Genomic DNA, 17,920 nt, shown 5'->3' with positions numbered 1-17,920 from the left:
TTTTATTATTACTGATATTATTATGTTTTTTTCATTTCTTTTTCCTTTTCTTTCTCCTTATAGCTATTGCAATATTTTTTATTTTTTTATTTTTATTCTTATTAAGAAGATAAAATAAACAAAAAATTTGAAAAGATAAAACAAAAATGAATATGTGAAGTTGATTGTGAAAAAGAAGATGACGAGGAGAGAGTGTTTTAAATTGTGCATAATTTATTAGAAAAATAGTTCTAAAACTTTTTAACTATGACACATAAAATTTCTTAATTTTGACATAAAATTTTTTTAATTATGACAAAAGTTGTTGTCAAAAGGGTGAAACAAAAACTTTCTAACTATAACATAGAGAGTTTCTTAATTTTTTATATCAAAGTTTCTTAAATATGACACATGTTATTAAAGAAGGTAAAACAAAAAGAATTATGAGAACGTAAAAAAAGAAGAAGCAGAAGAAGAAAAAGAAGAAAAAAAATTTTGAATTATGTAAAATTTATTAGAAAAATAACATCAAAATTTTTTAACCATGACACAGAAAGTTTCTTAATTTTGGTATTAAAATTTTTTAACCGTGACACAAAATTTTTAATTAATTTTTATTATCATTGAACTCATATATAAGAGGTCTATCTATTCTTGTGTTATTTGTAATAAATTTATATATTTTTTTTCAAAACACATTTGAATGCATTTTGTTAGTTGAGTGAGTTAAGATTTTAGATTTATGGTTTCTTAAGATTTTTGTGTCATTTATAAAAATTTTGGTGTTATTTTTAATAGATCTATTGTGTTATTAACCAAAATTCTTGTGTCATTTTTATAATTGTTAAATTAATTTTATGATATTAAACTAAAGATGATGATGATGATGATGAAGAAAAAAAGAAAAGAAATCAAATCAAATGAAGAAAAAAATGAGGGCGCGAAAGAGGAGAAAGAAGAGAAAAAATTAGGAGAAAGAGAAGGAGATGAAAGAGATGATAACGAGAATAATGAAGGTGAAAGAAGAGGAAGAAAAGGAAGAAAAAGGAGAATGAAAATCAAAATGAAAAAGTAATAAATATGCGTAAGTAAATTTGACTTAGTTAACCTTAATTAAAAAAAGTTTGGTTATTTAAAAAATTTTAGTTAACCTTAATTAAAAAAAAGTTTGGTTATTTAATATTTTTTATATTTTATATTGACAAAATAAAATTACTATATTTCAATTATAAATATTGTTCTTGTTCATGTATGCATAATATTTACCGTTGAACATGTTACTTCATTTATAATTAAGATATCAATTCTGCTAGATAATCAACTAGAGATGCAACATGCAACTAGCTGTAGTTAATTAGTAAAAAAAGAGTCTATTAATAAAAAAAATAGTACTCCAACTTAATAATTACCGTAATTTTATTTTTACTCCCTTTCACAATAAAAAAAAAATAAAAAGGAACATCCAAAATCATTATAAAAAGATTATTCAAAATTCTTTCAATTATAGTAAAAAGAACGCATCACTTTTGGATATAAAAACATCCAAAACTCTAACAAAAGAGATATTTAAAATTATTTTAAAAAATAAAAAATCTATCAAAATGAGATTTCCAAAATTATTAAAAAAAGAACATCCAAATATTAAAAAAAAAACATCTTAAACTTTTATAAAAAATCATCCAAAACCTAAAAAAAATCCAAAATATATAATAAAAATACATCCAAAACAAAAAAAAATTCTCAAAAACTAATTAGAAAAATCATTCAAAATTTAGGATGGCACGCGATGAGACGACATGAAATGAGTGTGGAAATGATGGCTACGCAACGCGCATGTATGAATGAGAAGGGATGGTTTGCGAAGGTTTAGAAGAGAAGATGCTGTGGTCAGAAACGTTTGAAAAGAAATGCGCCAATGAAGGACCAGCAGGGGACGACGGCACGGATAGTGGGGGAGGGAGAGGGAACATGATATCACTGCAGGTAAAAAAAGAAGGAGGGATGTCGCAGTGTTATAGATTGTAGTAGTATGGTGCTTATTTTTCAGAAATTATTTTTGTTATTGAAAGGTGGTTGGTGTTTTGGGAGGTTATTGGAGAGTGGGGTGATATATCGGGCGGTGGAGGTAGCAGCCACCACGCAGGGGGCGTGCTGTCCATGCTGACCAACCGCATGTCATCGCCCAAGTACCACGTAGGGGGCGTGGTGACGAGACACGCATGCAGAAAGCTGACACCACGGGGGGCATGGAGGAGGTGGCATCGCAGAGTTCCAATGCGGTCTTCACCATGGGAGGGGGCGTGTTGACTGCTGCCTCCATGCAGGGGACAGTCTTCCACTCCGGAAAACAGCAAGCAGAGTAGTGGCTCTTTATAAGAAGCCTCCCATACCATTTCTTGGGTCATTTATACATGCAGTAGTAGTAGTGTGTTGTTAGGGAGACTAGAAGAAGAGTTGCTGAAGTGTGTTCCAACTACAAGGGAGATTGGTGATCAACAAAGAGGGGAAGGAGGGTTGCAGTGAAAAAAAGAAGATTGGAAAATAAGAGAAAAAAAATAATTCTTTGTATTTATTTTGAAAAATGGTTCGTAATTATTGTGCTCCGGAGAAACATATTATAAATTATTTGGATCATTCAATTTATGTAAGTTGTAGATTATATTTTTATTGTGTTTTAATTTTCTGTTATTTTTTTGTTACTTAACATATTAGAATATAATTTTATTTTTTTGTTATATTTAGATTAATTTTATGTTATAAAAAGACTATAATAAAATATATATTATATGATATAATCAAAATTCCATAATAAAATATATATTTTTACATTAAAATATAAAAATACTATAGTAAAATAAATATATATTCCGTAAATAAATAAATTTATGTTGCAAATATTCAAAATTTTTAATATATAACTGTTAAGATAATAATAAATAAAAAATAAATAAATATTATATGATTTTTATTAAAAAATAGAAAAATATTAGTTTTTGATGCAGGAAAAAAAATCGCCACGGTCACTGATTCATATCAATTTAAAAATATAATAATAATAATAATAATAATAATAATAATAATAATATACAAATAATATACAAATAATAACAATAATTATATATACATGTATCTATTTACGGTTTGTATACTAATAACTATATGCATAAACTTTTTAAATAGTAAATATAGTACGCGTTACGTTAATTATCTGGACAAATAAAATATTAAAATAAATAAATATGTAAATCTATTAAAATAAATAAATATGTAAATATTATTATTAATGGTTTACATATATTTTATAAATAAATATGTTAATATTTGTTTATTAATAAATGAATATTTATAACTCATTTAACAAATATATCTTTGTTGATGCAGCCTAACAGGAATTTGTTGGTGCGTAAACTGGATCCGCCACAGACGTAGATTTCGATCGTGGAGAACTACTTACGCGCCACGAGATTCTACCACGTCTCTAGAATTTGAGTCATAAGAGGATTTCACCCCATGTTAGCTGCTCTGGTTGAAAGGTGGAGGCCTGAAACCCACACATTTGTATTGCCGATCGGTGAGGTTACAGTGACATTAGAGGATGTCACTCATATATTCGACCTACCCATTGATGGAGAGCCTATCAGTTGATGGACAGATAGTAGTAGCGAGTTCGTTCAAAGTCAGGGCATAGCGATATTCGGTCGTGAGCCATCAGTCAGTCATAATGCGAAGTCCTATATAAAGTTGGGTTGGATTCGACGTATCAGAGACGCAGAGTCGTTGGACACTGAGGAGTCCATCAGGAGATACGTCAGATGTCAGATCTTCTGTTTGTTAGAGTCAACCCTATTCACAGACAAGTCGACCGCATATGCCCATGCGAAATATCTACCATTGCTTCGCGATTTCGACCGGATCCATACTTATAGTTGGGGGACAGCATGTCTAGCACATCTTTACAGAGCACTATGCCGTGCATCACGATATGATACAAAGGAGATGGATGGGAGCGAATGCCGTGTCTTGCTCCCGTACCGCGACAAACGCTTCCACCGGCCAAGATACCAGTTGCCAGGAGATAATAAGTCTTATTTTAGTTATGTGTTATATTCATGATGCATGTTTGACATATGATGAGTTATTTAAATTTTTTAAATTTCAATGTTTCAGGTGGAGTCATTCGGAACGGACCACAGCGTGGTCATCGAAGACCGTGGAGACATTCAGGCATGATATAGATTACATGAAGGAGGTAAATAGTTATGGTTCTTCTGATCCATTTTTTGAACTATTATTGTTAGGGTTCTAATATACCAATAATACTGTGGCAGTTTGAGTGGCGGCCGTATGACGGATTGATCCTCTTGGACGAGTTGCAGCCCCATCTTGAGGTGTGCGACATCATTGCTCCGTTGTTGTCGTTCGAGTGTGTCGAGTAGCACCCTGCGAACCGAGTGATGCGTTAGTTTGGATATGTACAACCTCCTCCGCGGGCACCAAGGGATATTCCACTTGACCAGTATTGCATCATTCTACGCAGAGTGCAGCTTCATGACTGGACAGTTTTGCATGGGTCATGGATAGTGGAGTGGGCCAACAGGCGACACAGTCGAATGCGGGATCAGCACCCCCTTCCGACCTGGGATTTTTTACCGACGGCTGAGTACCGGGATTGGTACATAAGCTCCTACGCACATCTGTTGAGATTGATGGGATATGTTCCTCATCATCCACAGCCACCTGCCCCACAGCCACCTTCCCCTCAGCCACCTCAGCATGCAGTGTTTGAGCCGTTTTCTTATTATATACCACAGCCACCGGCCTACAGTCATGGTAGCCATCACACTCAGGGCAGCCACCATTCTCACCAGTCTCAGCACAGCCACCACTCTCTGCGCAGCCACCACTCTCATTATCATGATCCCATACTTACCATTCCTTCCGGTCATGATTGGTTTGACTTCTCCAGCGACGGACACGGAGATCAGCAACTACAGCATTAGACCGATGCTAGTTTGGGTGGCTGGTCAGATTTTAGTGGTATCCCTTCACCGTCATTGCCGGCTGATCCACATAGGGCATCAGTAGATATGGCCCATGGTTTGCGGGGTCGTACTTCCGGCCACACGTCAGAGAGTGCGTCATGTGATAGTGGTTTTATCCAGCGTCAGCGGACATACGCAGTTGTTGACACGTTCAACCCCGGTCCATCCGCTCCAGCAGAGGCAGGCGGGTTGGCCGCTCCGACAGATGCAGGCGATTCGGGAGCTCCGGGGGTGGATGACTCAGTTCGAGGTCACCCATATGACCTACGGACGAAGCGAAATCCACCTGATAGGTATACTCCATCGTGGTTCGCCCCAGGCATTATGCGTAAGGGAATGCACTGGTTCGCTGGAAAGAAGTGAGCTTCGGTTTAGGTTTTTTAGATCTTATTTTCAGAATTAACTTAATGTAAATCGTGTTTAATTTTTACATTTTAACTTATGTAAATCGTGTTTAATGTTTGTTTTATTAACTTATGTAATCAGTTAATGACAATATGAAGCGAACATTAAAATATCAATGGATAGACTTCAATTGAAAAACACAAACACGTCTAATTTCAAAAGCATCAACTAACAAAATGCAAATTAAAAAAATACAAACATGACAATATTAAACTACGAACCAGCACCACTCGGTACAGCATGCTGAGGACACCTACTCCAACTATGACCCTGAGCACCACAGAGACGGCATATCCGAGGACCACGCATGTCGCGTGAGTCCATTTCATTCAAGTATCGAGTCAGTTTGGGCCTGCCTTTAGACGTTCGCCTCAGCGCGGGATTAGCGACCAATGTGCGTCCCTCATAAGCAGGTCATGTCTCGGGATCACCTAATGGTGTGAACTCAAACCTATATACTTTACGAACCTCTGTCATCTTGTACACATCATGCACATACAACTGCCAATCGAGACACTGGTTAGCACAGCAAGTAATAACATGGCGACATGGTATTCGTTCAACCTCAAAGTGCCCACAGTCACATGTCCGTCGCGCAAGATCAACAACTAACACGTTTCCAGTAGTCATTTTGCGAACCTCAAACACCTCATTTCGTCTATCAAAGCAGTGCACAACTATATTCCCAATATGTTGCATACTTGATTCTATCCGCTGTTGCGCAAATGCGGAGTACGTATATCCAGCACGCTTGCGTTCGTGAGTATCGGCACTCTTCTGCGTAAAAAGTTCATTTAACTTATAATATGTTGCTCGGACCAGCGCCAACACAGGTAGATTACGGGCACCCTTCAACATTGAGTTAATGCACTTGACAAGGTTTGTTGTCATATGGCCCCATCGATGTCCCTCGTCGAATGCCAATACCCAATGTCTGAGTCCAATGGCATCGCACCACCTGGCATATGCCTCGCCTCGCTCTTCCAACCTCTTATAGTTGATATCGTACTCCTCCACCGTTCTTGAATACCCTATGTTGACAACAATCTTTTGCAAGTGAGAGACTTTGAATGCCCTTAAGAAGTTACTGCCTATGTGTCTTGTACAAAACATCCACCATGCTCTTGGAGGTTGCCAGTCACCACCGGAACGATTTACTGCTGCCCGTATTGACTCATGTCGGTCTGAGATCATACCCACACCGTCTTTTCTAACAACATACATTCGCAGATTCCTGAGAAAGAAGTGCCACGCATCAGCTGTCTCCCCTTCCACTAAGGCAAAGGCGATAGGCACAATGTTCTGGTTCCCATCTTGTGCAACAGCAACTAGAAGTGTACCTTTGTATTTTCCGTATAAGTGTGTGCCGTCAACCTGAACCAGGGGCTTGCAATGCCTGAATGCCCTAATGCATGGATTGAAACTCCAAAATACACGATGAAGTATTTTTACACCTTGCGCCTCCTCATTCCCGTTGTACAGTGGTCGTGTTTCTATTTGGACAACTGAACCAAGCATCTTCTGCACCATGACTGAGAGCCACCATGGCAAGGTTTGGTAAGAATCTTTTCAACCATCAAAAACGTTGGCTATGGACTTCTGCTTTGCCAACCAAGCCTTTCGGTAACTGATGGTATAGTTGAACCTTGACTGGACTTTCGCAATTATAGATTTCACCTTGATGGACGGGTCCGTCTCGACCAATGGCCTTATAGTCTCAGCAACTGTATCTGAGTCCAACTTGGAATGATCTTGTGAAATCGTTCCGATCGTGCACGTGTGCCTACCGTTGTATCTTCGTATCTTCCAACAACATTTTTTCCGTATCAAGCTAGCTCGGATAAGCCAGTCACATCCACGCCCGTACATCTTGCATTTTGCATAGAACGTCTGTGGCTCAGACTCATACACCTCATAGTCAACTCATTTAGCTATAGTGAAACTTCTAATTGCTGCAACGACCGACTTTCTAGAACTGTATTCCATTCCAATCCGGAACTCCCCGTCCTCAGCATCGGCAACGCCTATGTCAAAAAAATTAAAAAATAGTAAAAAAATTTAAAGTTAAAATTTAAAATACATATCTTTACTAACATTTTAAGAATATTCAGCTATTTTAATTTTCAGCGGTTCGGTTAGACCGGTTTATCGAGTTTGACCGATTTTCATCGGTTCATTTTCGGTTTGACCGATTCATGCCGGTTTGTTTCCTTATTCGGTTTAATTAACGGACCGGACCGGTTTAATGTTTGGTTCACCGATTTTCCGGTCGAACCAGCCAGTCCGGTCCGGTTATGACAACACTGTTTATTGCTCAATCGAATGTATAAACTAACAAAAACTTATTATTTAGTCACCACGTACCTATGTTTGTATATTCCGAAAACTCAGGGGCATGCATGGCCTCGAGATCCAACTCACGCATAAAAGGTGGAACGTCCATCGATTGACTGCTCGACGAACGAACCACTACATTCTCTGCTGCTGCCTCAACTCCCACATCACCATCCTTATCTTTGTCGCCGGCCTCATAAGTGGCTTCGAAGTCCTCTTCGCTTTCAATATTCATTCCTTCGTACACTGCACCTCTATCATCATGTATATCTATATCATTTTGAACCGCCACTGCCTCTACAGTTTCAAACTCAACGTACACCTCAATCTGTGGGTGTCGCATCTGAGTCTGCCGGTGAATTTGAAACATGTTCTGCATACTCGCATCATCAGTGATCGGCATAAAATCAAACTGTATTAGACCACCAAAAACTACAATTGGATTCCGGTACAGAATTTTGCTCACTCTCATTAACGTACTGTTCTCCATGCTTTTACAGAGGCCGTTCTGCAACTCCATTAACGTCATCGTGCATGGAACCACAAATAAAAACGGATTCTAGGACACAAACCTCACTCCCTCATGAGTATTATGTATTATCTCACCATTGCTATACCCCACCAAGTTTGCGGTGCCCTCCATTACACTAACAATAGCCTCAAAGAACACTCAAAACACACTCAAATCTTCTTCAGCATGCAAATACTATCGAGCTCTACCTTATATAGAGAGGTGCACTTAACACGCCCCCCACGTGCTGCCTGCCTCAGCCAATCACGCTTTGACACGTATCAGAATGCCCCCCGCGTGCTCATTCAGCACGCCTCCCACGTGCTATATACGTGGACCAATGCATGTTCGCCACGTCAGCACACCCCCGCGTGCTGACTCAGGACGCCCCCTGCGTGCTTCCCCGTCTGAGCCATCCAGGTTTCGCCACGTCAGCACGTCCCCTGCGTGCTGCCTTGTTGGCACAACCTCATCCAGCCACGTCGCTTCCACGCCCCCCCCACGTGGTTTAGGCAACATTCTCCCTGCGTATTGTACTACCATCTGACACGTCCACATACCTGCAATACACACAGTATACCCATTTTCAACCAATACATCAAAATTTTTTTCATATCTAAATTAATGAACCCTTATTTTTTTATTTTAAGATTAAATTTTTAGAAATTTAGCTGAGTTGGATATAAATTAAATTAGTTATCTATATTTTGATTATCTTCTCTTTAAGATATGTGTTATCTAAAGTAGTAATTAATTTTCTATTAATTTGTTAACACATTAATAAGTAAGATAATTAGTTCAAATTTTTAAGAGTTTTTTATATTTAAATTTAGAAATGAATCTTCAACAAACCTTTAACGTGATAGATACCATGTGTTACCATGAGGTTTACATATAGAAAAAAAAAATTTTTTCCTACCACTTAATTACATTCTAACACACACTTAACTCATAAGTCATAATTATAAAGAGCGTGTTTATATATGGGGAAATTCGTTGATACCTATGATTTTTTTTTTCCTAAATTACTTTAAAATAAAAATAGAAAAAGGTGAGATGCATTTTATTAGTTTCAAATTTTGTCTAAAATAGAGTATGTTTATTTTTTTATGAAAATTTATGTACAGTTAATTTTTATTTTATATAAAATTGATAAATAAAATTATTAAATAAAAATTTAATTAAATTATTTAATCACTTTTAATTATTAATTTCACATAAAATTAAATGTATTTGAATTTTTATTTTTTATTTTTAGAACTAAATTTGGAAACAGCGTCAGTGTCACTGTCTTGTCTCTTGTGGCTGTGGAAGCACCGAAGAACAGTCTCTACGTTCTCTTCTCACCTACCACGCTTCAACAACCCACAAAACAAACCCGCAAAGAAGAATAAGAATAGTAATTTTGTTAATGATTCTTATTCTTCTTCTTTCTTTGCCAACTTCCCTCCCAAAATTCACTCTTTTTTTGTTCTTCAATGGAGGCCAAGCTTCTTTTGAAATCTTCAACCACCTTCGCTGCACCTTGTTCTCTCTGTGATTCCTCAAGACCCTTTTCTTCTTTTCCTCTCACAACTCCAAGGCCTTCCTTTCCCTTCAACCCCATTTCAGATTTCTCCCAAAAATGCACCCTTTCTATTCGACCAAATGCCGCTTTCACCGAGTGAGTGCATTCTGAATTTCACTTTTCAATTAAAATATACATATATGTTGAATTTCCGTTTGTTTTGTTTAATTTATTTTAGTTTGATGATTTGGTGCTTGTAGTTGCAATTTGTGTTGAATTAACTACTGAATTTCGTTCATGTCTTGTGTTCTTTCCCTTTAAGGTAGAATCAGTAGTGGATAGCATTCTCATAAGATACTATGTTTGCCAACTTAATACCTTCAGTCTTTTAAAATCAATTTCAACAATCATTTCATAAGTTTTGCATAATTCTCCTGTAATTGGATTGAGTGCTTCCATCCTTAAAAATTACAAGTGCATAATAGGTCTTTATATGAGGGAGACTATTATTGCTGCTCTTACATCTATATGTAAGGCTCTTAACTTTTATCATTTTTCCAGATCAATGCCTACAAAGAAAAGGATTGATGAAAGTGAAAACCTGACCCTTGATCATATAAGACATTCATTAATTCGTCAAGAGGATAGTATAATCTTTGGCCTCCTGGAGCGAGCGCAATATTGTTACAATGAAGATACATATGACCCTGATGCCTTCTCCATGGATGGATTTCATGGCTCATTAGTGGAATACATGGTCAGGGAAACAGAGAAACTTCATGCCAAGGTATTAACCTAAGCCTGAAGTAATGAAATAAATTTTTTTGATAAAAAAAAGAAGTGAAAGTTCTAATTCCTGATTTTATTGCATTGAAGGTAGGCAGATACAAGAGCCCTGATGAACATCCTTTCTTTCCAGATGGCCTACCTGAACCATTGTTACCGCCTTTGCAATATCCTAAGGTAAAGAGCTTGCCTTAACAAATAATCAAGGTAGTTCCTTTAAAATTTCGTTTTGCCACTGAATTGACTAGATCTAGACCTTCTTAAGTGAAGGAGGCACTTTAGAGAATAAAATTCTAAATAATAACCATTTATGGGAAAATTGAGGGATTGCTGGGTTAGATTCATGCTTATCCATGATTTATTATTATGTTACCCCGTATTTTGTGAGTTTTCAATCCATTTGTTTTCTCATCAATGATTGTCAAGTTGCATTTTATTTTCTAGAATACCGAATTCAGTTTACAGCATTTAGATCTAAATTCGTTGTATTCAGCAACATTATGGACAAATATAATAAGTCCATCCTTGCTATGCAGAAGCTGGCAGTATTTAGGAGTTTAGAGCAAGGTAGGTCAGGGAATTGGCATTAAACATCAGTAATGACAGTTTGACACTGCTCGTTTAGGCCTATGGATGGCATTGACAATTATCTTTGTAGATTTTTTCTTTTATGTTTTTTTTTTTGGTTATCTTTGTAGATTATAAAAGCTGAATTAAAAACTTGGCTTAAGAGTTATAATACCTGAGAGGCCAATTTTGAAGTAATAATCCATGAAAGTGGTAAGTCTTGGACCGGAGACCTTTGTGATTAATTTGAAATGATAGTTTTCTCTTTCTTAATATAGTAAATGAGCAATGCTTCATAGCCAGCAAATATTATCAATTTTAGCCAGCACTTGGCCAGTAATTTTGCATACAAGAAACATATAGTTTGCACCTATATTTACCAAAGTTTGCACACATAAATCAATACAGTTTGTACCCATGTTTTTTAAAGTTTGCACACATGAATTAGTAAAATTTATTTGTTAAAGATAATTCAGTATTTGTGCTAGTCAAATGATGATAAAAAATACTATAAATTATTGGCCCCCAAGAATTTCTCATAGTAAATTGGAAGTTGGTGTTTTATGAAAAGGAAATATTGGATACCAAGTTAGGGAATTTAGCTGTCTTAAGTCCGTTATCCAAAATGATGGAAAAATAGGTGATGTGACCCATGGGAAATGGATGATATGAATCAGTGTTTTGGATGTTGTTTGTGATAGAGAAGTGTCACTCAAGCTTTTTAGAAAATTGTGTAGAACAATAAGACTTGCAATGTTGTTGAAACTAAATGTTAGTTAATACTTCAAAAAAAAAATCTCGTTATTGCATAACGGTATGAGAATGTTGTGCTGGGCAAGGGACCACATCAAACAAATATGTTTAGAAATTCATGCATTAGAGAAAAAGTTGGTTATATGAGGAGACTCAGAGCATCAGTATTCAGTAAGAATAGTAGATCAAATTGAGAATAACTCTTTTTTTAAAGGTAGAGAGAGCAAGACTTGTTTATACTAGGTATGGTTTATACTAGGACATAATAAAATCACTTCATTTACTTCATTGGCTACATAGTGAGAAAATGATTTGTCATTGTTGTGTGACTAATTGGCTTCCAAATAGGGGGATGCCTTTTCTATGGTAGTATTTATTATCTTATCATTTCAACCAAAAACACTGAACAGTAACGATGAACAGTAAGTTTGAGAGTGAAAGGATCTAGCTTAATTTCAAACAAGTTAATCCTCTCATTTAAAATTTCTTTCGCTTGAGAACATGCTCATATTCATTTACCGGTTTAATTCGATGATAAGATATTTCTTGGAGTTCTTCCATTTTGGTAAATCTTTTGATTGCTTCCTTGCTAAGTTTGTGCTGTAATTTATTAATGGGTATTGTGCTTATTGCTTCATTTTCACTTAACTTGCCTGTATACTTGACTAGGTATTGCATCCTATTGCTGATTCTATCAATATAAACGATCAAGTTTGGAGTGTATACTTCAGAGTTCTTATCCCGCAACTAGTAAAGGAAGGTGATGATGGTAATTGTGGATCCACTGCTGTTTGCGACACAATGTGCTTGCAGGTACACATTGTAGCTTTGAATTGATCTGTTTCTCTTTCACCTTTCTCTTTCTTTCTGGTATTTAACTTTTTACATGTTCAATGTGGAGAACAATTGGTTTGATACCGCTGAAACATTTGTATAGTCAGTAGGATTGGTTTTAGTAGGATCTCGCCTTTTAAAAGAAATTGTAAAGATACCTAAAATATCTCTCTCCACAAGATGGCTCCTCAAACCATAGAATTTTTAGATTAGGCATGCATGCATGCCTACCTAAGTACTTCTGCTAAGTTTCATATCAGACTTTCTAAATTTCATATATACAATCGGGAGATTGTTTAGCGAAAATCATTCCCCCCACAATAGTTAGGTGACATACAATATTTTGTTGCAAACTGGTACTTCTGTCATTCCTTATTTTAGAGAGTCAGAAATCTCTCTCCCTCTAAATGGGATTGTTCAGAATTCTGATTCTTATTGCTCACAGAACTGTCTTTTTCTTGTGTCTCTAGGCACTTTCAAAGAGAATTCATTATGGAAAATTTGTAGCCGAGGCTAAATTTCAAGCTGCCCCAGATGAATATAAAGCAGCCATTATTGCACAGGTAATACTTGTCAAAGGGCTGGACTTTGATACGATTCGTGTTATCTTTCTTCTTTCTTATCAGTGGTATACATGTTTTCAACTGCCAACACTGTGACCTCTAGGTCTGCCAACATTTCAAATAGTGCAGAGTTCCTTTAGTTTTCTTGCATATTGTGAACCAATTTTTATACTAACTGGATTTTTCACAGAATGAAATTTGATGTTGTTGTGGTGACTTTGCAGGACAAGGACAAGTTGATGGAATTGCTAACGTATCCCGAAGTCGAAGAGGCAATTAAAAGGAGAGTGGAGATGAAGGCCAAGACTTATGGTCAGGAAGTTGTTGTAAATATGAAGGAACATAAAACTGAGCCAGTTTACAAGATTAATCCAAGATTAATTGCTGATCTATATAGTGATTGGATCATGCCATTGACAAAGGAAGTTCAAGTTGCATATTTATTGAGGAAGCTAGATTGAAACATATATAACACCCATCTTTTTATGGATCTTATTATCCAATTAATGGTATGCTTAATTTGGATTGGTTTCTTTTCAATATGACAATATAGTTCTAGCATTTTTAAATTAAAGTGTGAGGGGTGTTGTCTTATTCATGGACAACGATTTTCATTATTGTGATATGAGCAAAAGGAGTGAGTAGTGAAGTTCTTAGTATCTCATTCTTCAACAATTTCATGCATGAAAGAAGGCTTTTAGGTAGGGGTAGGGGTGTCCGCGGATCGGATCGGATCGGATATGGCCAAAAATTCGATCCGATCCGCATTAAAATCATCGGATCGGATCGGATCCAATATCCGCAACTTTTAAGGTTGGATCGATCGGATCGGATCGGATATCGGATATCGGATATATCCGCAAAACACAAAAATATTTTTAAAGGCTTATTTTAATTAAAAAAATATCAATAAAATTTATTTTTTCTATTCTTTTAAATATGTTTACTCTTAAAATAATATTAAACATACTTTTTTAAATAATAAATTAAAATAATATAACATATATGATAATTATTAATTGAAATAAAACATAAAAAGAATATTTATTTATTTATTTCTTTAATTTTGCGGATACGCGGATATGCGGATACCAACACAAAATCCACAATCCGATCCGATTAGTGTGCGGATCCGATCCAATCCGATCCGAAAGCCTTGCGGATCGGATCCATATCTGCAATTTTCGGATCGGATTCGGATAAACACCGCGGATATGCGGATCGGATCCGATCCATGGACACCCCTACTTTTAGGACCATGTAATTATGACTATGGTCATTTAGGGTTTTGAATTTTAATCAGGCAGCATTTCTGCTTTCATTTTATAAGTAGGCCTAAATGGAAGACCTATGTCCTTTACATCAAAAGAAATATTGGCACGCTCTTAGAGCATATATAAATGGGTAAGGGATTATTTTAGTTTTAATGTTTGGGTCAAATTTTAAGTTGATTTTTAACGTTTTAAATGTCGTATTTCTGTTTTAACAGAATAAGTGATGTGGGCATTAATAAGGTTACTAGTTAAGTCATATATTCTTTTATATGTTAGAAAAATATAACCAAAATTTTCTTGTAACACTTTTTTCTCCTCAAATTTTTTTTTTTGTTCAAAACTCTAAATCGTAACAATCAATCATAAAAACTTCTATATTAGTGAAGGTTAGTGGATCGATTTTACTTACATAATCAAATGCTATATGCAAATTGTGTGTTAAATTTAATGGTGGGACAATATTGAATCCATTTAAAATTGTTTTGGAATTGAAATAGAACATTTGAAAATTTTTGAAAATAAAATAGGACGTTTAAAATGTTAGAGACTAAATTAGGACTTAGTCTAAATATTGGAGACCAAAATAATACTTTACTCTATATATAAATAAGAATAGTGCCTTAGTGGTGTGGGCCAGATTTAATTATATCCGGATCTGTTCTAAACATTTTATCTAATCTATTTTAAAGATTTTAATTTAAAATAAACTGAGTTAAACTAGGTCGACTCAACATATAATTAGTATATATAATTGTGTAAGTTGTATATAACAAATTAACAAGAGCATATAAGAATGCCTTAAATTAAATGTATTATAAGAGCACGCACGTAGAGTGCATTCTTTCTTCTTTTGAGATAGATGCAAGCAATTTTAGCATGAAGCATAGTATCTTATAGCAAAGTGACTACTGACTAGGACTAGCACTGTCATGAACTTTTCATGCTTGCTTTTTGGTACATCTCAATTAATACATTGATTCTGCAGTTAAGGATGCAAGAGAAATACTTGTAGTTGTGTGTATGTTGTTGGATTATTTTAATGCATATCTTAAAAAAAAGACATTTTTTGAAATATGTATATAATGCGTTTGCATGTTAAATCATTTAAATAGGTCATTTTTTAGAAAAATACATCGATTTAAAAAAAAATATGAACTTCAAAGAATTTTGAAGATGTTTAGATTAATTAACTTTGAAAGATATTAAATGCTTAGACTCAGATTAATTGGCTTTTGGATAGAAAATATAAAAAATATTTTTATATTTTAGAATCCTTCATGAACCATGACCTAAAAACATAATTCTTCTACTCTAAAGGTCTACCATTCAATCAAAATGCTTAGTTAGGCATAAATCTTTTAGACTCCATAGACAGTTTGTTGTTTTGAATTTTTTTTTTTTAAGATATATTAGACAACTTTTAAATTTAGGCATTATATGATTATATCACAAATTCACTTATACTACACACTCACATACTCGACATGTAAAGATTCTTATTCATTATTTGATCTTCACCAAATTTTAAATTCAGGTGCAACATATTAAAAAGCTTATAATTTATCGCTCCATAGATATCTTAAACCCCAAGAGAAAATTATTAATCTATAGGACCTAGAAAGATTAAGCCCAATTGCACCATGCATAGCAATAATTAATATTCATTACCATAAACAAGAAAAGAGAGCATGCCATGAAAGGAAGACACAAAAGACATTGCCATAACATTGACACACCATATTTATATTTGTATAAATTTGCACTCTTCTTATAGGTCTTTCAACAACATTATGATTTCTTAATTAATTAGTATATATTATATACACGTATCATAATTCATACAAGCAAAATATGAGCAGATAATTCATACAAACAAAATATGAGCAGACAGAGTAAGTGTTTGTTTGGCGCTATTATTTTGATAAAAAAAATTTTTTAATAAATTTTTTTTTATTTTTAGTGTGTTTGATATATTTTTAATAGTAAAAATAAAAGTATTAAAAAATTAAAAAAAATTTGAAAAATTGTAATTTACATTTTTTTTAAAAGATTTTTTTTAAAAAAAATATGTTTTTCATATAATAAATAAAAAAAATATTTTTATATTGTTATACCCAAACTTAATTGATAAATAAAAAATTTTTTTTACATAAAATATTTAAATATAAAATTATTTTTATTTTTTTATAAAATTTTTTAAAAAAATAACTAAAAAAAAAATCTTTTTTAAAAGTTCAATCAAACAAGGCCTAAAACCTTAGAGACACATAGAGAAAGTTTGAATTTCTTTTTTTCAAAGTAGTAGTTGGATTATATTGTGACTTTAGGAAAGAGTGGACCATGCTCATTGGTAGGAAGTAGGAACAAACAATAAAAGGGTGATTTAGTGAATACATGTTTCTCATCTTTTCTCACAACTCACAACACCCAAATTGTGTCTATTTTGTAAAAGGAAATGCACATGGATGCGGTCAAAGTATGACCATTCAAAAGGGATCTTTTCTATTTGGGTTTTTTTTATTTAAATAATTTTTTTGCCAATTTAAATTTAGATATAGAGATTTATCAATTTGTACATTTAATTTTATTTTTACAGTCTAAGACGATAAAAATCATATTTGTATTATTTTTTGTGATTATGCCAGCAAATATAAAAAAGATTTAATAATTCAATTTTTTTCTCTCACATTTTTTCAATTACTGCATGCGAATAAAAATGAAAAAAAAAAGAAATCTATTCTTTTTTGTTTTTTCTACCTTAAATCTCTCTCCTCTCTTTTTTTTTGTTATTTTCGCTGGCAGTGATTTAAAAAATATAAAAAAATTGATCTATTTTTGTATGTGTGAAAATAAAAAACTAAATCCTTCTTATTTTTGTTAGTACAGTTACAAAAAATCATACAAATATAGTTGATAAATTTTTATATTCCGATTTAAATTGGTAAATAAAAAATTTTTTATTTAAATAAAAAAATTTTATTTTTATTTATACGTCAAAATCAACTACTAAAATTAGTTATTATATATTTATATATAAATATATATATAATTTAATTTATTTTTAATATGTATTTCATATTTTAATATATATTCTATACTGATGTCTGATTTTAATATATATCTAATATGTAGTATGGTTGTTTTTGTTTTTAATAATCACGCATTTATTTTTTGTTTCTTGTTATCGAAATTGGAGAAATAATTTAATGAATTTAATTAGAGAACTAATTTTTTTGGTCAATATAAAAAAATTATTTTTATTTTAAATTTTAAGTTTTTCAAAAAATAAAATAAATAAATAATTTTACAATAAAAAGTTAACTAATGTTTCATTAATTAAAAGTTGGTTTCTATACTTGTTTAAT

The 17,920-nt window shown here is 33.7% G+C and overlaps 2 protein-coding genes across 2 annotated transcripts; one reads left to right on the top strand and one right to left on the bottom strand.

Annotated features, from left to right (window-relative positions):
- Positions 1-5,840: 5,840 nt before the first annotated feature.
- Positions 5,841-6,956, bottom strand: LOC130957660 (uncharacterized). Its single transcript, XM_057884509.1, has one exon. The coding sequence runs from the start codon at positions 6,954-6,956 to the stop codon at positions 5,841-5,843; it is 1,116 nt and encodes a 371-aa protein (XP_057740492.1).
- Positions 6,957-9,651: 2,695 nt separating this feature from the next.
- LOC130956556 (chorismate mutase 1, chloroplastic-like) lies at positions 9,652-13,898 on the top strand. Its single transcript, XM_057883604.1, has 6 exons — positions 9,652-9,934; positions 10,340-10,565; positions 10,655-10,741; positions 12,554-12,697; positions 13,189-13,281; positions 13,506-13,898. The coding sequence occupies exons 1-6, from the start codon at positions 9,750-9,752 to the stop codon at positions 13,740-13,742; spliced, it is 972 nt and encodes a 323-aa protein (XP_057739587.1). The 5' UTR covers positions 9,652-9,749; the 3' UTR covers positions 13,743-13,898.
- The last annotated feature ends 4,022 nt before the right edge of the window (positions 13,899-17,920 follow it).

This window comes from Arachis stenosperma, chromosome 10 (assembly GCF_014773155.1).
Source record: "Arachis stenosperma cultivar V10309 chromosome 10, arast.V10309.gnm1.PFL2, whole genome shotgun sequence".
Taxonomy (NCBI): domain Eukaryota; kingdom Viridiplantae; phylum Streptophyta; class Magnoliopsida; order Fabales; family Fabaceae; genus Arachis; species Arachis stenosperma.
This window is presented reverse-complemented; position numbering and strand designations above follow the sequence as displayed.